Source organism: Oncorhynchus masou, chromosome 30, assembly GCF_036934945.1.
Source record: "Oncorhynchus masou masou isolate Uvic2021 chromosome 30, UVic_Omas_1.1, whole genome shotgun sequence".
NCBI lineage: Eukaryota > Metazoa > Chordata > Actinopteri > Salmoniformes > Salmonidae > Oncorhynchus > Oncorhynchus masou.
This window is the reverse complement of record NC_088241.1, coordinates 30055985-30078530: the sequence shown is the minus strand read 5'-3', so window position 1 is coordinate 30078530 and position 22546 is coordinate 30055985. Positions and strand designations below refer to the sequence as shown.

The 22546-nt window shown below is 43.1% G+C and overlaps 2 protein-coding genes across 2 annotated transcripts; one reads left to right on the top strand and one right to left on the bottom strand.

Annotated features, from left to right (window-relative positions):
- Positions 1 to 4961: 4961 nt before the first annotated feature.
- Positions 4962 to 9502, bottom strand: LOC135522508 (alpha-N-acetylgalactosaminidase-like). Its single transcript, XM_064948812.1, has 9 exons — positions 9364 to 9502; positions 8804 to 8960; positions 8247 to 8387; positions 7739 to 7950; positions 7447 to 7541; positions 6673 to 6834; positions 6091 to 6288; positions 5722 to 5862; positions 4962 to 5535 (listed from the first exon to the last, which is right to left on the bottom strand). Exons 2-9 carry the CDS (start codon positions 8956 to 8958, stop codon positions 5311 to 5313), a joined length of 1329 nt encoding a protein of 442 aa, XP_064804884.1. The 5' UTR covers positions 8959 to 8960; positions 9364 to 9502; the 3' UTR covers positions 4962 to 5310.
- Positions 9503 to 15527: 6025 nt separating this feature from the next.
- On the top strand, positions 15528 to 18486 carry LOC135522507 (uncharacterized). Its single transcript, XM_064948810.1, has 2 exons — positions 15528 to 15835; positions 16667 to 18486. Exons 1-2 carry the CDS (start codon positions 15817 to 15819, stop codon positions 18178 to 18180), a joined length of 1533 nt encoding a protein of 510 aa, XP_064804882.1. The 5' UTR covers positions 15528 to 15816; the 3' UTR covers positions 18181 to 18486.
- The last annotated feature ends 4060 nt before the right edge of the window (positions 18487 to 22546 follow it).

The following is a 22546-nucleotide window of genomic DNA, read 5'->3' as shown; positions in this document are numbered from 1 at the left end:
CCAACCCAGACAGGATGACCACATCAGTGAATCAACCCACTCAGGTGACACACCCCTTCCAGGGACGGCATGAGAGAGCCCCAGTAAGCCAGTGACTCAGCCCCTGTAATAGGGTTAGAGGCAGAGAATCCCAGTGGAAAGAGGGGAACCGGCCAGGCAGAGACAGCAAGGGTGGTTAGTTGCTCCAGAGCCTTTCCGTTCACCTTCCCACTCCTGGGCCAGACTACACTCAATCATATGACCCACTGAAGAGATGAGTCTTCAGTAAAGACTTAAAGGTTGAGACCGAGTTTGCGTCTCTGACATGGGTAGGCAGACCGTTCCATAAAAATGGAGCTCTATAGGAGAAAGCCCTGCCTCCAGCTGTTTGCTTAGAAATTCTAGGGACAATTAGGAGGCCTGGGTCTTGTGACCGTAGCGTACGTGTAGGTATGTACGGCAGGACCAAATCAGAGAGATAGGTAGGAGCAAGCCCATGTAATGCTTTGTAGGTTAGCAGTAAAACCTTGAAATCAGCCCTTGCTTTGACAGGAAGCCAGTGTAGGGAGGCTAGCACTGGAGTAATATGATCACATTTTTTGGATCTAGTCAGGATTCTAGCAGCCGTATTTAGCACCAACTGAAGTTTATTTAGTGCTTTATCCGGGTAGCCAGAAAGTAGAGCATTGCAGTAGTCTAACCTAGAAGTGACAAAAGCATGGATTCATTTTTCTGCATCATTTTTGGACAGAAAGTTTCTGAGCGCATCTTCAGAAATATTGTAAACCACATGAGAGGAGAAGTTTAATTCACAATGGAGAGCGCTGTACAGATTATTGTCTTTGTCTTATATTACTTTGGGGTTTTAGGGATGCAGGGTAGAAGAGGAAACAGGGTAGAAGAGCAGTGGGGTCAAGCTACAAGAGATTATGCATTTGAATACTTTGGGGTTTTAGGGATGCGCTCTACCCTGGCATTTTTATTTCCCCAGGGAAAATTCCCTTATAGAAAGCACCCGTCTCTTCTAAACTACTTAAGGCTGTAATTTAGCACATGCACACACACTCATATGTACACACGGGGCACACATAAACACACCCACGCACCCCTTTTCAGTGACCCCAGCTTAAACAGCAGCAGGTTTACCTAGCAGCCTGTACGAATTCTATTTAAAAAAAACAGAACGTTTAAGAAACACCTGAATCCTATTTGCAGAACAGTCTCCAGGTTTATTTGAACAGATGACTTCCCTTCAAAGGCCATACATGAAAGCAGGCCAGGACGCCACAATAGGGCAGAGAACCGCCGAGGTGTCAGATATCTGTGGGAAGAAGCAGCCGGACAAGAAGATGGGGTTGAGATGTGAGGAGACAACTGGCTCATCTCTCTTCAAATGATATATGTGGTTTCTAGTCTGACTCAGCTGCTTTGGAAGACTCGGCTATATTTGAAAAGTGCAAAATGACTCGTCTGTGATTGTAGGTGCTATGATGTGGGTGTTTACATCAGGTGCTGTGTTGTGGCTAGAAAATGGTGGTTGGGATAGCGGGCTATTTTTGTATATCTTTTCCACCATGTCAGCCATCATTGTGATGTGACTGTGAGCTGCTCCAACTCTATCAGTCACTCTCCCTTTTCAACCACTCCTCTCTTAACGGGCATGGCCTATTTCATCCACCTGCAGCTCCCTGAGGATGAAACAGACAGTAGAAAGAAAGAGAGGCTTTTCTTCAAAAGAAGCAGTGTGAGGGAGGCAGGATGAAGCCATCTCCTCACAGCAATGCAGCAGGTGAGGATGGTGGAGGGAGTGAGAGAGAAAGTGGGAGAAAGAGTAAGAGAGAAATAGGGAGGAGAGAGAGAGTCAGAGGAAGAAAGAGAGACAGTGTCTACGTGAGTACAGTCAGGGATACATTTCTCAATACCAGCCTGTCTTGCTCGCCACAATTCTCTCTCTCTACACTAGCCTAATGAGACAGTGTAACAATGGGGCAAGTGTTGGATTTCTGAGACGAGATTCCGGACATCGGAAGAGTGCGGAGGGGTTTGATTCCCACATGGGCCCTAATCAGACACATGACAAACATCACCAGTGTCATTGTGTGTGTGTGTGTGTGTGTGTGTGTGTGTGTGTGTGTTGTGTGTGTTGTGTGTGTGTGTGTGTGTGTGTGTGTGTGTGTGTGTGTGTGTGTGTGTGTGTGTGTGTGTGTGTGTGTGTGTGTGTGTGCGCGTGCGTGCGTGAGTGCATGGCTGAGCATGTGTATGTGTGTATGGTGTATCATTGCTTCCCTTGATGACATTTACAATACAGCATTTCGGAAACATTGAACTCAGATGAACAGATGACACCAAATACAATGGGTACCTCAAAGTCAAAGTCGACCACAGAGTTTGTGGAGCAGCTGCCTTTGCCAAGCTCCGATGGGTTCCGCAACAGAATGACAATCGGCCCCTTCATCTGTTCTCTGACATAGATGGAGCAGGAGGGACCGGCCCTTTTCACCAAAACAAAGCCGTTCACATAGTCCCCTACCGCATATTATGCTCACTCTTTCCATCCTATATCAGCAAAACACATGATCTAATTATGAATCCAAAAGCTTCTGAATACAGCACTGTAATTGTTGCATGTGTCTCTTGTACGTGAGCCCATTTTGTTGGCCACGTGACCACTGGATGACGCAATTTAGAGTTCTCCTTCTTTGTGGTTTTAATTCAGTTCCACAAGGCCCTCAAAGATCTAAATACTGCTGTGCGACAGGCTGATAACTGTATATGAGAACTGAGCATCCATAGAGCCCACATCACAGGGCTGCATAGGAACACCTATGTGACATCCTCTATGAGACCTGGGCACCGCATGCCTCCTGTTTTACGACACAATAAAGACCGGGCTGAGCACTGGGGATGCGTGGGGCTGCGGAGGGGCTAGCAGTGGATGCCATATACTACACAGCAGCCCAGGAGACGCTGTCCTACTGGGAGACATCTGCTGTGTCAACTGGCTGTTGTGACTTTCTTCCAAGTTCAGGAGGATTTCTGTGGTAATGTATGGAGGACAGTATAAGAGTTCAGGAGGATTTCTGTGGAGGAATGGAGGACAGTATAAGAGTTCAGGAGGATTTCTGTGGTAATGTATGGAGGACAGTATAAGAGTTCAGGAGGATTTCTGTGGTAATGTATGGAGGACAGTATAAGAGTTCAGGAGGATTTCTGTGGTAATGTATGGAGGACAGTATAAGAGTTCAGGAGGATTTCTGTGGTAATGTATGGAGGACAGTATAAGAGTTCAGGAGGATTTCTGTGGTAATGTATGGAGGACAGTATAAGAGTTCAGGAGGATTTCTGTGGTAATGTATGGAGGACAGTATAAGAGTTCAGGAGGATTTCTGTGGTAATGTATGGAGGACAGTATAAGAGTTCAGGAGGATTTCTGTGGTAATGTATGGAGGACAGTATAAGAGTTCAGGAGGATTTCTGTGGTAATGTATGGAGGACAGTATAAGAGTTCAGGAGGATTTCTGTGGAGGAATGGAGGGCAAATGGAGGAATATTTAGAGGTAAAACATAGAGTAGACCTACAAACTTGCCACAACATGCTAAGATCTGAGCTCTGGTTGGCTAGTTTGCCTCTTCCTCCTGCCACCTCTCCCGTTCACCATTATTGCAGACCTGGAAGTGACTGAAATTAGCTAAAAATGAGGCACAAGAATTCTGTTACAATTAGGATTAAGCTTACGGCTAGGTTTAGGCTTAGTTAGGGTATGGGTAAAGTGGTTAAATTGCTTATTACTGCCCAAAAACACGGCTTGCCTCTAGAATTTAGGATAACGTCTGTGATAATGTATGGAGGACAGTTTGAAGGCCTTCTCTGAGATCTGGACTGCATTGTAGCACAGCCAACACATAAACCTGCTAATTTCAGTGTCATATAGACAGAATGGAACATAACGACATGGCATGGCATGAGACACACTCATGCACCCACCGTGAAACATTTTGTTCTGCTTACTGTATGGGCACTTGGAAAATAACATACACAGAAATACACAGACAAAGCACTGTGGACAGAGATGCTCTGTACCAGGAGAGGATGTCAGGACTCCTGCCAGCATTGATGGTCCCTCCTTACACGTTCGCCGAAACAGAGGGAGGCCAGAGGAAGGAAAGAAGACGACCATTTGGAAGAGAGAGGAACAGGCTAAATTGTTTTTGTATGTGGACTGACGATGAGTAAGGATGTGTGATGTTTTGGTATAACATGTATGTGTGTGAGAGCCTCAGAGGTATAGATAAGTGAATTGGTGTCCCTTGTATAACATGTGCATATGTTCACGTGATTTGATGTGCAGGTTTGATCATGTTTAATCAAACCCATCTCAGGGGGGTGGCCCTTCCTCTTCTGGCTGTACCGAGTAGATGTGTGTGTGTGTGCATGTGTGCCACCTTCACAGAACTGACATAAAGGCATACCTACCTAGAGGTTATACCAACAACAAGAGACACCGTATCGCTTATCCAGAAGCCCTATCAGACCGGCATTGACTGGGAAGCAATCTCATCTCTCCATACTGACACATCACCAGCAGTTTATCCCATCACCAAAGAAACATGCCTGGCCTAATCTGGAGCACAACATCTCATTTCCTTGTGCAACCTAATCTACTGTGATATAGCCATGCTGGTGTTTCAAGGGTAAAGGAAACCCACTAATGGTTGTTGTGGACATCTGTCTACACTCCCACTCAGTGGTGGAAAGGGGGAATGACTGCTATGGGTACACTTCCTCTTTTGACACAGCTCCAAACCTTATACACTATTGCATGACTGAAAGTGCAAACATTGAAGTCTTAAATGGCACGTGTGGTTCATCTTCTTACTCTATGCAGTCTCAATTCTGCACCTTATTGCACCACTTTTTTTTTTTAACATAGGCAAGATATGAACCACTCCTTCCTGTTAGAATAAAGTCACACAACAAATGACAAAATCTACTTTTTATAAATGTTCAAACATTACACATGGTTTAATCTCTCGTGGGCAGACACACATAACATAAAATGTTGCAGACAGAGACGGTGATGAAGCTGCCGACCTGTTTCCGCCATTGGTTCTAGTATCTTTTCTCTTTCGGCTACCCCGAGACCTTAACCAAGTACCTGGCGCACGATTTAAGTTCTGGGTTACCAATATTACATATATGGGTTAAAACACAACAGCGCAAACAAAATATCAATATTCTTCCTGATTCAAATATCTTTGATTGGATCTGGATTTATGGAGGACTTCTTAAAACAACAGATTCGCCCTCCTGCTTGCTTACTTCAAGTCCCCTCAGAGCAGACTAGGAGGCACAACCCTCGGCTTGTGGAAGCGGAGCGAGGAGGACATCCTGTATTTCTGTCGGATGTAGGGGTATCTACCATCGTCCTGCGGATGCTCGTAGTGCATTGTGGGATAGACGTACCACATGACGACTCCTGAGGGGTTGATGGAGACGGTGAACTCTGTGGTGGCAGACAGTCCACTCAATGTTTTCCCAGTGAATACGTCATAAGCCTGAAAGATATAGAATAGTACAAATGAAGAGGTACAATACTGTGTTACTTACAAAAACACAGCTCAAACTTCCACTTCCCTCAACAGGAATACATACAGTCATCATACACTGGAAGAAATAGAGTCATCATGCTCTACAAAGTGGTTGGAGAGAACTAGGAATGGAACCAGGAAAGAGGAGCACACCTCGTAGCTGCCTGCTGTGTAGTTTAACTTGGCCAGGGAGGTGTGGTAGCGATAGGGCATGTCCTGGCGACGGCTGAGGAACACCAGAGCACTGGCTGACTGGGAGAGGGGCCGCCAGTACACTTCAATCTGACTCCTCTCCTGAAAAAGAGAGTGACATACAGACAAAGAAAAGGAGAGTAAACAGTGAATTTCGTGGTCTAGCAGTAATGCTCCCTGTCAGTCACATACTCCACTCCCAATTGGAGACCAGGGTTCAATCCCCTTCCTACTGTTCTCCTACTTGCTTGTCTCCCAACTGTCTGAATGAAGTGAATTTCATACTGCCGGAATCATAAACAAATGTGTAATTTTATCATTGAGGGTCACCTGTAGCAAGCGTCTTCCCTGGACGCCCATCGGGTCCTGGTTGATGGCGATGGCGGCACCGTTCTGCAGGATGGCCCTGGCCTCACTGCTTAGGGTTCGAAGGTTGTTAGACATAATGAGAGGTGCAGCCATGATCGCCCAAAGAGCCATCTGAGAGCGTGATTGGTCCACACTGAGGCCAAAGTTTCCTATGATCAGCTGGGAGAGAGACAATTATAAATATGTAAGGTTAATGACTTGCACAACAATACTGATGGTGGAACAAATACACATATTAAATAAATAAAACAATGTGAGCGAGAGTGACTCCTAGTCCCTTCCAAATGCAGGAACATGGTGAATATTGACAAGAGAGGCGGACGGGGTAAGAGTGACACGTAGCAAGTAATGTATACAGGCTTCAATAAATGTAAGATACAGACCAAAGTAAATGTGAAATAGGGTGAAAACTCTACCAATTCAATTCTGAGGAGAGTACAGTATTAGACATGAACAGAGAGGAGAGCACAGAAAGAAGGACAGAGGGATTGGTGTAAGTAAGGGACAGACAATAGTCGGCCATAGGAAAGACAGCAGACAGACCATGTCAGGATCGTTCCAGCGTCCAGGGCCGGCTTCAGGCTGCAGTATCTCCTGGTTGTCAAAGAACCAGTCTGTAATGTCTTGTACACTGTCCCACGAGTCCTGAATGTCATCATAGTTACGCCACAGGTTACAGATTTCCCCCAGCAGAGTGTAATTCACCTGAAGAGAAAAAAGAGATATGGACTGTATGAGTGTTTGTGAGCAATACAAATGTATTTACATACACCTTGATTAGTTTCCAAAAGGGTACAAATGTTATAAAGATATTAGATTTCATACTGTTGTCATTGGAAGACATCCTGATTCTTCAGGGGGAAAAACTATCATCAAACACCTCTGATCAAGAATGATCTGAGTGATGGATCAAACGTGAAGGAGCAACAGTTTCTCATTTAACTACAGCAGTGCTGTCGCGGAATGCCTGTAACTATGCAAAAGTAGCTCATGCGAGAAAAAAAAACCTAATGTAATCAGTGAAGCATTATTCAAAGAGAAGGGTCATCCATTACCTTTTCCTCCAAGCCATAATTGTTATTGTAAAACTAAAAATCTTTGCAACACATAGCTAGCTATTCACTAACCCTTATTTTTTTTTTGATCTCCTTCTGTATTATATAATTTTCATGACAGCACAGTAGGAAGCAAAGGCTAGGGAGACAGAGAGGAAGAGCACAGACAATCTGCCGAGCCAGGGCTCAAACCCTGTCTCCAGGGGGCATGCGTGGTCCCTTATTTCTGTTATTGTGTCACCGGTAGAATAATGAAACATACACTGGGAGGGAGTCCACCTCGATAGGCTGGCCAACTACAGGAGTAGCCAATTGGACGGCCTGTTGCATTCAAAGCCTTGGACATGAGAGGGTAACCTGTATGACAGAAGAACATAGTACGCGTCAATAGAAATCCACACTATCCCCCTCTGAGTCTATTTCCCTCTACCCTCTCTTGCAACCATCTCTTTAAATACTACCATGCCAGTCTACCCAAAGGACCACCAATGCTGATACACTCTATATAGTAACTCCCAATGTACAGTTACAGTTCCCCCTCAAGATTCACTCACCCTTCTGTTGCTCCTCTTCATTGGAGTAACAGCCATCCAACTTCAGGAAGTCCACACCCCAACTAGCAAACGTCTGGGCATCAGTATCAATCTTGTCCAGCGTGGTGCCAGGGTACCCTCCACAGGTGTGTGTGCCCAGGTCCCCATAGATGCCCAGCTTCAGGCCGCGGTCATGGAGGTACCTCGCCAGCTTGGCAATGCCCCCAGGGAACCTGGGGTTAGAGAGATGGCCGTGAAGTCTTGCGTCTCATACCTAATATTGTCCTTTTATAATGTTGCAGTAGATAAGACCTTAAACTCAAGTCAATATCCTTTATTAACCCATGCTAAGGTATTCATTACAAGCAGCACAGTTTTAGTACACCAGATTTACAGTCTTTAATTAAGGTTGAATGGGAAGAAGAGGAACTGCAAAAATGGAGAGGGTAAGGGAGAGGTAGAAAGCCAGGAAATAAGGAAGAAAGAAAGAGATGCAGAGAGTTATGAGAAGGGTGAGAGAGAGGCTAACCTTTGTGGGTCGGGCTGCAGACGTCCATCTTTATCCCGGAGCATGGAGGACCAACAGTCATCTATCATGACATGATCATATCCCATCTCTTTCCACCCATCCTCAGCCAGTCTGTCTGCCATGTCTCTGAAGAGATTCTCACTGTAGGGAGATATTCATTTATTCATATTCATGCCATTGTATTATTTGATGTAAAATGTCCAGCATCCTATTAATATCAGAGTCACAATGAGAAGAAAATTAATCTACAAGTAACCCAGGCCTATATACACCTAAATAGTCTCGTCTACCAGCTTGGTCACTATCTGTCGAGTTATACTCTATTGGCCAGTTTATCGGACACAGATTAAGCCTAGTTATAGACAAAAAAATGATGTTCAAAAGAGATTCTCGATTGAAAGTGCTTATTAGTCCAAGACTAATCTTAATCTGTATACAGGGAAGCCACCTGATATGCGGTTGCAATTAGCCTGGGGATGAGGTTAACAGCTCTACAATAGGAGTGACTGCAGAGTCAGTCTGTAAAACTGCACATAAATATGTCTACCATTATGTACCTGATGCAGTTCTTGGGATCATTCTCACAGTCGATATTACAGCGAAAACGCTCCCAAGACATCCATCCCATTGGTGGGGTCCTCATCAAACCATTGTCCATAGCAGAGGTAGCTGAGGTTAATGCCAGGAGGGAAATCACTGGCAACAGCTTCATCTCTGAGGAGAAATAGTGATATGCAAAGCAACTGTAGGGTTTGTCCTAGATGTTTATATGTAGGTCTCAGAACAAACTCTGCAAAACAAACAACAAATTGTATTGCCCAGCAAAGATAAACTGAAAGCACCACCCAGATTTGATGCACGGATCATATTTGTGGTGTCTACAATACTGATCTTGGTTAACTGGGAAAGTGAAAAAACTGTTTAGCCAGAAAGCACTTTGCCCTGAGTCTGCACATGGGTTGTTTATTACATACCATAATAACAGATTATGAAGCCTGCAAGATTCTGGTCATTCAAGAACCAGATCACCAACATAGAAGCAGTAGAAGGAAATAAGTCCTTTTTCAATAATGTTGTATTACAAATGATATCATAAAACTAAATTGGGGTACTATACCTGCTCAACGTTTCACTTTTGCAGTCAGTAAACCCACTTTATTGGTGCAAATTCCTCACTGTCGCTACTTTCTTTCTATTTTCTCTTGCTGGTCTCTATTTCCTGTACACAGAGCCTTGGTCATGTGACTTATCTCTGTCACATGGTAAGGTGGAGGGATTGCTGGCTACTAGTTTAGCAGCACACAGCAATTGAACTAAGAATGCTGCTTCACACATTTTGTGCAGGATCATGACTGAAACGAGTGATTCTAATCACACCATATAATTCAATGGGCTTTATTGGCTTGGGAAACACATTTTTACATTTCCAAAGCAAGTGAAATACAGTAGATAAAGCAAAAGTGAAATAACTAAAATATTAACAGTAAACATTACACTCACAAAAGTATCAGAAGAACAGAGACATTTCAAATGTCATAGTATGGCTATGCACAGTTATAACGATGTGCAAATAGTTACAGTACAAAAGGGAAAATAAAGAAACATACTGTAAATATGGGTTGTATTTACAATGGTGTTATTTCTTCGCTGGTTGCCCTTTTCTTTTGGCAACAGGTCACAAATCTTGCTGCTGTGATGGCAAACTGTGGTATTTCACCCAATACATTTGGGAGTTTATCAAAATTGGATTTGTTTTAAAATTCTTTGTGGGTCTTTGTAATCTGAGGGAAATATGAGTCTCTGATATGGTCATACAAGGGCAATGGGTTCTATAACTGATTCAAAATCATTTATGGGGTTCTCTCTAATGTTAAACAAAGTGGAGGGTCATTTTTGACCCTTAAGAGTAGATTACTACTGAAATAGATAGGCCTAAATGGGCTGTCAACTGAGCCAGAAATTCCCTCCAAAAATATCTCTAAAAAGAGCATTGGAATTATATTTAGCATAAACATAACATATATAAATAATTAGCCTAAATGTATTAGTGCAGCCTAGGTTGAGTATTGGCTACAGCTTCCTATCCACACCGATGCTGACATGAGGGAGGCAACAGAAAATATAGCCAAACAGACTTCTAATTACATAAATATCGGCTAAACGCCAGTTATGTTTGACAGCTATAATGTAGGAATACTAACATTAAATCACTATGAATGACCTATAGGTTCTAGAGTAGACCCAATATGGCATATAGAACAAAATACCATTGGGATGGTGATGAAAAAGGTTAGTCTTGAGCCCTGCTAACATTGGCCATAAAGTTTAAGTCAAAGGAACGCGAGAGAGAGGTGAGGACAGACAGGAACCAATTAACTCCATTACTGACTATCAATTTATAATACTAGCGATTGATTCATTAATAGTAGAATTAAACTACCTTGATGTACTGGATTCATGATGGATCTCCTCTCTTTCCTTTCCATCTTGCTCCAGAGGGATGGATGACTGGGACATCAGGCAACAGCCACACGTTCATTTCTTTTTTTGTTTTATGAAAGCCAAAAATAAAACTGTTGAGGCTTTTCGATTTTGTACTGCAGTTGATAAAACAATTATCTTCATCAGTTTACTAAGAACAGGCAGCAAACTGATTGGGCAGCTTTTAGACAGTGGAATTAGTTTAGCTTCCTTCCACAACTGTGGACAAACACACCCCTTTTTCCTTTGGTTAAAGATACAGCAAATAGGGAGAGGGGGGCAATACAGTCTGCTACCATTCTCAATAGTTTCCCCATCAAGGTTGTCTATTCCTGGTGGCTGAATGTTATTAATGATAACAATAGCCTACCACCTCTCCCACATGGACTTGACCAAAATCAAAACAGCAATCCTTCCCTTTCATTATGAGCGTTCACTTTTCAATGTTGTCATTTCACTTGATTTGTTCTACTTTACTCTTGAAAGTCATTGAAATAATTGGCAATATCAGAAGGTTTTGTTATAAATGAACCATCAACTTCAATGAACATTGGAGCTTAAATTGGGTTTTCTGCCCTTGATATCATTTAAGGTACTCCAAAGTATTTTTCCATTTGTTTATGTCATTTATCTTGGCTTACAAATACCCCCAGTGCTGCATCTGGATTCCCTTCCTCATACACATTAGACCAACATTAATGATTTACATCTTCAACAAAAGAGTCATGAGAAAACATTTTGTATGATCTCTTATAAATTACTTTAGGCCCACCCTTGGGCTTTTCTTGTTATTGCACCAACGTTATGGTCACTACAGCCAATGGGAACTGATCCAAATACTGACTTAACACTTGACAGCCTATAGCAGCACCCCAAAACAAAAGGCTTTAGATGAGGCAGGTGAACTTGCAACCACAACACTTCAACAGAAGGTCCTCTAAGCCTTACAGGAATATGTATCTTAACATATACAGCAAGACCTCCCCTATAAGAATTATTGTCTTTCCTGTATATGTTATGTCCTTGTATTGCTTCTGCTATATAAAAGGAATTATCTCAGTAAGTTTCAGAGATGGCCATTGTGTGAATGTTATCCGACGTTAGCAAGTTATTGATTTCATGAACCTTATTTCTAAAGCTACATATATTAATATGGGCTATTCTTAGCCCTTAGGTAGCTCGCCAAAAAAAAACATGGTTTAGCTTATAGAGTCAGTCAATCAGGGACTTGTGTAAGTTGGTGTGTGTGTGATGTGCTGAAGCTACTGACCCAGAAGTTTGGCTCTCACTCCTCCCAGGCTTTTGAGAGGGGAGGTGGACAATGAGCTTGTGGTAGCAGATGTAAGCAATGTCCTCATGATCTCTGGCAACTTTCATAGCTGGGATACGTTCTTTCTGCACATCTGCATTGAGGAAGATGGTTCCTCTCAAGTTCTTGCCTCTAATGAGAACAACCATCTTGTCCTTGAACCTGACAACTGGGTCTGTCACCTGGGCTGGTTACAGGTTTTCCAGACCTGTGGAGAGTCTGGTAACAGTGTTATTCCCCCTGGATTGTCCCTCTAGACAAGTCTGTAATAATGATTCACAGACGGTGCTGATGTCATCTTGCTGCAAGTCTCTTTCAGGACATGCACCTCATCCTGGGAGAACTCTGAACTGTTCCTAGGTCTTGGACCTATCTGGTCAGATCATCCATTATTTTGTTAGTTGAGCCCAGCAGTATTTGGACAAAGATAAGTACAATCCCAGGTCAACACACAGACAATGTTTAATAAGAGTTTAGATTCGCTTTACTTGAGGCCTCAGGGGTTTACAAAAATTCAGCACACAAACGGCCCACACAACACTCAGTCCTATAATTAAATCCTGGCTGCTGCTAAGGTAGAACAAAAATGGGCACCGCCACCGTGCATTGTCCATCCATTGGGTGTCCACCTGTATATATATATTTTTTTAGGGGGTAGATTGACCGTCACATTACTCCGTCATTGGTACATGCTGCCTTGCCACTGGCACAAAGACCAGAGCAGGGGTGAGGGACCAGCATTCTCTCTGTAGCACTTAATCTTCATTCACTCAGTTCAGGAAAGACCGTCTGGGCTTTGTGCATCGTAACACTCTTCATTCGGCTCTGTCCTCCATCGCCCCTCTAGGTGACAGCATGGCTCTGTTGCGGACGTCTAGCGGTGGCATGGCAGCAGCAGCCTCGGTAATAATGGTTGTTCTCAACATCAGAAGAAGGGCTGAATTGAGCTGGGAGCACCTTTTTGTACAGGGAACATGGCTCGTTGAGGGCATTAGGCTCAGGTGTGTAAATTAGGGGTGTGCCGATCCCCATGGAGACCAGCCAAATGGGAGGACACTATAATTAGGAGACACACAAAACCAAGGAAAGCACAGGCTAAAATAATGCATGCCAATAAAGATAGTAGATGTAGAATAAAGATCCCTGCAAACTCAAAATAAATAAACACAAAATGGGCCGGTCTCCAGTTAGGGGGAAACAAGGGCGAGCAACACTTGACAGCTATTTTCCTGTTGCTGTAACAATTGTTTGTAGACATATTTTTGTTGATTTAAAAGATCACTCACCTGTGATAGCTAAGCACTGTCCCCTCCATTACTCCAACCTTCTTTAACTTTGGGCGGCATGATGGTAGTAACGTAGACTAACACTGGTACTCCTCCCAATTCCAGCCAGCACAGCTCGCAGGGCCGATGGAAACAGCAACAAACAGCAGGGATTCAAACAGCCACAAGTATGGGACTATCCACGGTAGCGGGCTGTGTTCAAACTGTCAAGGAAACATGGCTAACTTGATAGCTAGCAGCTAGGCTAGCTGCTTCGCCAAGCATCAGCTCTTCAGACTTTATGGTTTGGCAGTGTCCTGGGAAAGAGAATTGTTTTTTCAAGGAAAAACCTTTTCAGAAACACAACAGCAAACTGAGCTCTCTTGTTCCGTGTTCAGCATGCGTCACACTCTGATGAAGTCCACACTGTCTCCTCACTGTCTAGCCAACTGGAATCAATTGAGAACAGCACTTTATTCTTGCTGTAGGCCTGTTTTTTATACAGGTTGTTAGTATCTGTCTGTATCTTCTTACAGACTGCCACAGATGGGTAAGGCTTAATTTGCTTTTCTTACTAATTTTCATTCAGTTATGAAAAAACTGTGAGAGAGAGAGGCTTTAGCCACATATTGCTGATACTTATGTTGCTTCTATCAATACAGAGGTAATATCACATCAGGCTGAGCACAGGCCTAGGTACTTATGCTCTGATCATGGCAGCAGCGAAAGCCATGAAGACTGTGGAAATCCAAGATTGCATGGCAATTTTCTGGACTGGTTACACTGTTGGGCTTCCTAGTACTTACGAGATGGTCTATTTATCCATCTCATGTAGCAGTACTTACGAGATGGTCTATTTATCCATCTCATGTAGCATTATCTTTGGAGCTGGAGCTATGTTACTGGTCACGAGAACAAGAGTCGGATCAGCTGTAGAGATGGGTTTAACTGGTCTGGTAAATTGCAATGGGGATCCAGAATAGGGGGAGCAGTACTAGAATCTACTTTGATGACAGTGGGACCAAAATGGCTTTGTGTCATGGGACTGATTCTCAGCTTCTCCTTACTTCTCTTGAGACGGCAAATAAAGAGGCCAACGACAACTACTCAGATTGGACTGTTGCTGTTATTCATGGCTGTGACATTCATGACTATGCATATAGGAGTTTGGCTGGCAGTGGCACTGCTGGGGGTATCCTGCCTTCCATTCCTTTAGCAGGCATTTTTCTGTTACCTATAACTGGTCATCTGACCTTTTTGGCAGAGATTATCTTGGGGAAACCAAGTACAGTTGCAGGGAATTGAGCCCTGTGTGGACAGTTGGCGGTTTGGCAGGATTCCTGTTCGGACTGAGTGCTAAGGAAGTCAGTCACCCTCAGTTTTAAACATCCATAACACACAGGTTCATACTGCAGTGATGCTAGTTGGGGCAGTTGGCTCTGTTCTGTGGGCACTTTCAGTTACCTCCATGGAGGCAGACAGCTGGCTGGGTGAGTATATCTCTTATGATGGTTGTGGTGCTCAACAACATACAGGTGGATATGTCACTGGTCGGCCATGAAGGAGACTCATCCCTTGGGAGTGATAGGTTTGCTGATGGGCATGGCGGGGGCATCGGGTGTGTCTCTAGAAGCAGTTGTTACGGTCGTAGGGAAACAACATTCATAGATGGGACTTGGGCTGGCAGTTTTTGGGTCAATGATTGGCACCATTTTGGGAGACCTAACAGTGACATTGAGCAAAGTAGATAAAGCTCTGGTGCGAACGCTAGCCTTGCCAATACTAGAGTTTGCTCGGATGAGGAGAACATAGTCAGATGCCTTGGCTTTAGGGGCATTCGGTGCTATGGTGCTGGGAGCAGCAGAACTACTAACAACTGAACTGGGGTCAGCTGGGTGGACTGGGAATATACTGTTTACAACCATCCATATTGGATGTCACTGGATGTCACTCTGATCATGGTCCCTGAAAAACTATTTCTGAGTCTAATTGGTCAAAATGTACTTATACAATGACAAATATTTTGTCATTTGAGCTGCCTTCTTTTATTCAAACCCATTTAGACAACTGCAAGGGCACTTGAACTCTATTACACTTACGAAAGAAAGCCATTGATGAATAAAGATGAATACATTACTACAATATCTTTATCTTATTTTACCTTCACACACCAGTAGTGTGTGGATGAATGACAGGACAGGGACAGGGAGGAGTCATGGCAGATGCCAGATAAAGGAAGAACATCGATGCTCATGTGAGTGTTGATAGTCATTTGATGTAGTAGAGATCCTGGAGATTAGTATGAACAGAATGATGGGAGAACTCGTGGAACAGTTAGTGGGTATATCCTGTTCCAGTCAGCCTCTCAAATAGGGAGCAGAGGAGTACTTCACCTGTATCACACACAGACAGAGCTAGAGTCTCACCTGAGGCAAAGGACTGGAGGAGTAGCTGCACTGTAATCACTGGAAGAAGAGGGAACTCATCTACTGTACACTGAGCTTCCTGTATCATCATGGTTCCATCAACGCTGAGTAAGTTGCCTGCATTTTACTGAACCTTTAATTTCATATAATGGTGGTGGTGGTGGTGAATGATTTCCCTATGCTGTATAAGGTAGTGTGCAACAACCTTTTCATATGAGGCAAATAGTTTGATAGGTGGTTTTGAGTTGACATGTTTGCCATTAAGTACTGCACCTCGCAAGATGGAAATTATTCTATTTATCAATGAGATGGAAACTCTTGTTTTGTCTTGACATACATGTGTAGACAGGACACTGTGAATAATGTTGACCATGCACTTATTTTGTGACATCTTATAGCAAACAAGTATTGGAGAACAACTTTGCTGCTTACGAGAGAAGTCATTGGGACAGTTACAGTATATTCAGTAAAGTGCTTGAACATTAGCTAAATCCTAGTATTGTAAGTGTTGGAACCATGTGAGCAATGTGAACAACATACAGTACATATCATGGCACCATGCATGGCAGCTCTGCTGGTTAAACCCGATCAGCAAGTCTGTTGACAGTCACTTGCTACAGGCACTTCACGGTTGAAGTGACAAATGGTGGTTTCATTCAGTTGCATGGTACAATACAAATACATAGGCCTACAGTATAAATACTGTCAATACTGTAAGTACAATAGAAGAATATGATTCATGTACTCAAATTACCAACCACTTAACAATTAAACATCAGGGATGATTGGATCTCTTTACTTACTTTTTCATCAATATTTACTTATTACACATCTTCAGGCAATATATAGAAACTACATCACAAAACTGTTATACCACATCCAGTGTTTTTGTCTTCCCCTGTAGTGCTGGTGACCCTCCCTTTTCCTGCTTTGTTTCAGAGGCCAGGAGCTCCATGTTGGAAGCAGTTCTGGGCTTTGTCCTGGGAGTGGTGGGAGGCTGTGTGCTGGGGGCCACTGAGGAGCCAGTGAATGAGGCTATGTCAGTGATGACCTCAGGGGCCCTGCTTAAGCATGTGTCTGACGGCGTCCAGACTGTGGGGCCCTTGGGTCTGGGTACCCTCCTGGGAGCAACGGCACTAACCACAGTCATGACTTCAATGGTGGCTGGGGTCATATTCGCAGCGGCTATGGCTTCCGTATTGCTGGGTGCCAGGAGCAGTGGTGGTGGAGCATCCCAGGCAGAATCTGTGGTTGTGTGGATCGCAGTTGGACTGGCTGGCGTTTTCGGGACCACAGCCAGTGGAGCAACACTTGGAGTCGTCATTGAGGCAGTCGTGGTGGGCTCAGGGATGGTGGGACTTCTCTGGGCACTGAGCATATTCACCCTGCTCAAACCTGCTTTGCACTTCCTTCTCAAGTTCATATGGAGACAAGGAGAGTCCTGTGTCCGCCTGGGACGGAGCTCTCTGGAAGCCAGGGAGAGAGAGCTGAGAGAGATGGAGGCGAGGGAGGTGAAGAAGAGAGACAGAGTGACGGTGGAGATCGAGCAGAGGATTGTCACAATGGACAAGGAAGGACAGAGGACAGAGGGCCTGGAGCATAGAGCAAAGTGGGAGGCACAGCGCAGAGAGAGAAATGAGATGGAGAGAAAGAGGAGAGAATGGATGGAGGAGGTAAATGAGCAAAAGACCATTCAAGAGCAGATCAACAAAGTGGTGGTGAAATATGTGGATTTCCTGGCGTTTTCAGGGATACCCATGACTATGACCGCCATGGTCACAGCAGGATTTGGGGTGTTTGGATTCGGGGACTACCGGTTTGTGTTTGTGGTCCTTTTAGCTTTGGTCCTGTTCATGTCCTTCATGTTCATGAAATCATCCAATTTTTACTTCTGGATGTTCGCAGGGTGTATGGGAATGTTTGCCACGTTTGCCATAGCAGTGCTCACTGTGCACGCACGTCAGGAAGTGGTGTCGGAATCTATCAAAATGCGCAGGGTTGGTCAGGATATATCAAGAGCGAACATTAGCACCCAGATGAACCACAGATCTTCTCTAGAGGCCTTGGGCGCAGGATTTTTTGTGTCAAAGCTATGTCAGCTAGGCTTAGGGGCCACCATAGGAGGCCCTTTGGGCAGAGGGGAAGATAAAGGGAAGGTTATAGTAGGATCAGCTGGGTTGGCAGTGGTCATTCTGATAGTAGTGAGTGTCTCTTCCCCTGTAGTGCTGGGAGCGGGAGGGACCTCAGGGGCACTGTTAGGGGTGGTAGGGGCAGCAGGGGTGTCTGTTGGGGCCACAGCATCAGTGGCAGTGGGGTGGTCCACATGGGCAGGTACGATAGGGACTACAGCAGGGATGGTTTTAGGAGCGTTGGGGATGGGTAAGTGGCACTTTGTCAACATTGGATTGCAGATGCCGGTGGCTTATATCTTTTCTATGGCCGATCTTTTTTGATCGAGCATCCGACAGGAGAATGAGATATGATTTTGTGGCATGTGTTGCAATCATGAGCAATGCAGTATAACCTGTTTCATGCCAGCACTCCCACTTGTCTTGATAAGCTAATCAAACAACCAATCAAAAAGTCATGCTCAGGCATTTTTCTTTATTTTTATGAAATGCTTATTGTCAAGCAAAACTTATACCATTTCATTTCATCATAGATTGTAATGATTCATTAATGTGTTAACGATTTAATTGACTGTAAGTGAAAATAGAGAAATGCCTCTTAATAAATGTCATTTTCAAATGAAAAAGTAATTACACTTCTCAAATAGCCTATTGAAGTGAAACATTGTTTAGTTGTAGTCTAAGTAATCAAATGCACTTACAGCTACAGTAACAGAACCATTCTATTGAAAAGCAGAAGGGAAAACACCAGCTGTATGTCTATACTTCACGAAAGTAGAGATAAAGATGCAACTCCTCCATCACACACTAGTTCCTCAGTAGGGTTCCAGTGATGGGTTCACTCTGGCTCAATGCTGGACCTGGCAGGGACGTACTTCTCTCCAGACTCCCAGGTAGAGTGGGGTAAAGTCAGAGTGCTGCAAGTCCTATCAGAAATAAGTATAGACTGGCTGTCCTGTTGGTCTCCGGAGACACCCTTCCCATCCATTGTCCAACTCACAGTGACCTGATCAGGGTAGAAGTTGTTGATCAGACACAGCAGCGTGGTCTGACCACGAGTTCTGGTCAGGTCCTTACCAGTTGGGACACTGACCTGAGCGGCGGCTGTGGCATGACCTGTGGAAAATATATTAATGAATAAATGGAAAAGCAAAGCATCAGCATCTGGTAATATACTACAGTATGAGAATTAAACAAATATTTAAAACAATTATTTTGGAATAAAAAAGGTTAGATATTATACAACCTGAAAATCAAACTAGCAAGTGTTTAATCCTTAAGAGTCGATTAATGTACATAATAAAAAATCCCCATCAAAAATATGTTTAATCTAGAGATATGTTTTTGCTTGGGCTGCATCTCAATCGACCGCATCCGCCTATGTTGGCCTTCCTCATCTGCAGTGGAAAGTGGCAGAGCTACAGTACAGTGCTGTTTGTCAGACCAGGAGACCTCCCGAAAATCAGTCTTCTCATGGAAACATTTGTAGCATCCAAACGCTTTAACCACTCGTTGGAATGGGGAGACTCCCACGAACACCATTCTCCATTTTGCTCTGTCGACCCCCACTAGTGTCACAGAACTCGTCTGAAGGTAACCCGGGACCGGATAAAAGAAAGAGTTAAATATGTGTCCAAATACATTATATATACCTGTATATATATATTTCCTGAGCTTTCTTATGTCTTCTAGATATAGGACAGACACTTCAAAACCTTATTCCTTATTATTTATTTTTTGTTTTGCCATTATTCTATGCATTTCTATGGGCTATAGTAGTAAAGGCCAAATTCTATATTTGATCAGACATTTAAAATGTTGATACCTACAGGGGTCCTAAAATTCAATATCAAATAGCTAAATGATCCATGGTATGACCATCTAAAAACAATTCCATATATTACCTTAGTATAACCCCCCCCCACCCCCTCCCCCTTAGTATTTTCGTAGCCTCCAGCATAAACAGATTGAAATATGTATAAATGCAGATAGACAATATGAATATATATATATTCTTGATTTACATAATAACATATATTTTTTACAATATAATTAACAAAAATATTGGTACAACTTTATAATAACTATCATGAATAAATGTGTAAACATTTCTAAGCATTCTAAGCCTTCCATTCCATAATAATTTAGAACATTTATCATCATTTTTAAAGCATTTCCAAGCATTTATGAAGGCTTCATGAAATGTTATAATATGATAGGATGAAATGATGTGTTACCAAAACATTAGATTTATGAAATTGATTAAATAAAGAAAATCAACAGCGTACACAACTGCAGTGTTTTGATGGATCCATTCCAATTCAGCAGCATAGAGAGGCCAATGTCAAAATTAAAATGTCTCTGAAAGAATAATACACTCTTGTTTTTAATTAAAATAGTTGTTTGTTACAGTAGAATATCTGTTCACAATTACAGCATAAAGGTTCCACGTACAATAATAACAGAAATGTCTATAAACAATATAGTCTATTTATTAGAAACATTGTAGAATTATTTGCAACTTACTCTTAACGTTCAGTTTGGTCGTTTGCCCAAACATGTACCACAGTGATTTAAACATGAGATTGCTCAAAAACCTCTCATCCACTAAACTCACTGGTCCGTGAATAGCACTAGTTGACAGAATGTCAAAACAAATATCAACCACTACCTTATCATATAAATTATCCATAATTTAATGTAACTATTCAATTGTTTATCATCATTTTTGTTAAACTCTTTTCAGAGAGAGATTATATTTCTATTGATTTGTTATAAACTATGAACAATCTTACAGTGGGAGTTTAAGATTTGCTTTCAAATAGTTTTACCAAACTCAATAACATTACAATTTCAAACATGAATCCTTACCTTACTGATCAATCCAGTGGATGTATCTTTGTGTACACAAAAAGCCCCATACAGATGAAAGATTTAGCACCAGGAATCTTCCCATACTGATCATGTCATCACAGTGATTCCCAGCCTGGTGCCATTTCTCAATTCAATATCCATCAATGTAAATGTCTAAAAATCACAGCCTTTATTCCAGGATCAGCTGTATCATGTCCCAGGTAACTAGGGACTTTATAGCTCCTGCGTAAGGAGTCTGAGAGGTTGTCCATGTACAGTAGATATGTCATTATTGATGGAAACAAAATATCCAGAAACAACATGTTTTCAATAAGGAAATGTACATCCCAAATGTCCATATGAGCTCTAGCACATACGAGAGAGGCTGTTTTGACCGAATGTGGAGTCTAGTGTTGACCGAGGTTACAAGCATGGAACCGTTTTTCACTGATCTAAACTGTGCACTGGTGATCTGAGGATTTTGTACTGCCGTATTTCACTGTGTGGATGGAAATGTTTCACTGTGTTGATAGTAATACTGAGCTTCGTCCTCTGCTTGTACTCCACTGATAGTGAAGGTGGTGAGAGCTCCAGTATAGGAGCCACTGAACCGACCAGGTGTGCACAAATACCTCTGGTTACCATCATAAAAATTATTCTGGGTGCCTGTCCAGGTTTAAACTAGTCCACCTCCATATCATTGCCAATGTCTTGTGAGGCTCTACAGAGAATCTGTACTGTCTCCAGGCTGGACAGAGAGGACCGGAGGGGACTCGTCCACTGTGATGATGCCCCATGAACCTAGACACACAACAAGAAAAACAGTGCTGAAAATCTTTGAAGTGTAACAAAGACAAAACACATAATGCTGTTCAGAAAAGAACATGAACTCATCAAATAAATCACTGCTTTATTGGAAGATAAACACATGAACTATATTAGTAGGTTTAAAGGGGCAATCAGCAGTTGCTACATCCATTTTTGGACTTCTAAATAAAAGAAACATGTACCCATTGATTCTTAAAGAATATAATGTATAAATGCCTCATGCACTTAGTTCCCCATCAGAACCCAAAATATAAGGCCTCCCGAGTGGTGCAGTAGTTTAAGGCACCGCATCGCAGTGCTAGCTGTGCCACTAGAGATCCAGGCTCTGTCGCAGACGGCCGCGACCGGGAGACACATGGGGCAGCGCACAATTGGCCCAGCGTCGTCCGGGTTAGGGGAGGGTTTGGCCGACAGGGAAGTTCTTGTCCCATCGCGCACTAGCGACTCATGTGGCGGGCCGGGCGCAATCCACGCTGACAAAGTCGCCAGGTGTACGGTGTTTCCTGCAACACATTGGTGCGACTGGCTTCCGGGTTAAGCGGGCATTGTGTCAAGAAGCATTGCGGCTTGGCTGGGTTGTGTTTCGGAGGACGCACGGCTCTGTCCCATCACCTCTCCCGAGTCCATACGGGAGTTGCAGCAATGGGACAAGACTGTAACTACCAATTGGATACTATGAACTTGGGGTGAAAAAAGGGTCAAAATAAATAAATAAATAAATATATATATGTGTAAGCTTGTTTACTCCAATGTTTGTAAACAAAGAAAATGGAAACAAACACTATATAGCCTCAGAACATGGTTAAAAATAGTGCTGTCTATGAATTCAGAATGGTTACATTTTTCCAGCCCCATCCTCAGCTTATTACAGAGCCAGGGGGGGGGGGGGGGGGGGGGGGGCAACCGCTTTACTATTGTTTCTACTTCTGATTGCCGCTTTAAGTTTTGTAACTTGTATATGTACTTTTTGTCCATAGGGCTAAAAGAAAGAGGAGCTGAAATGTTGACA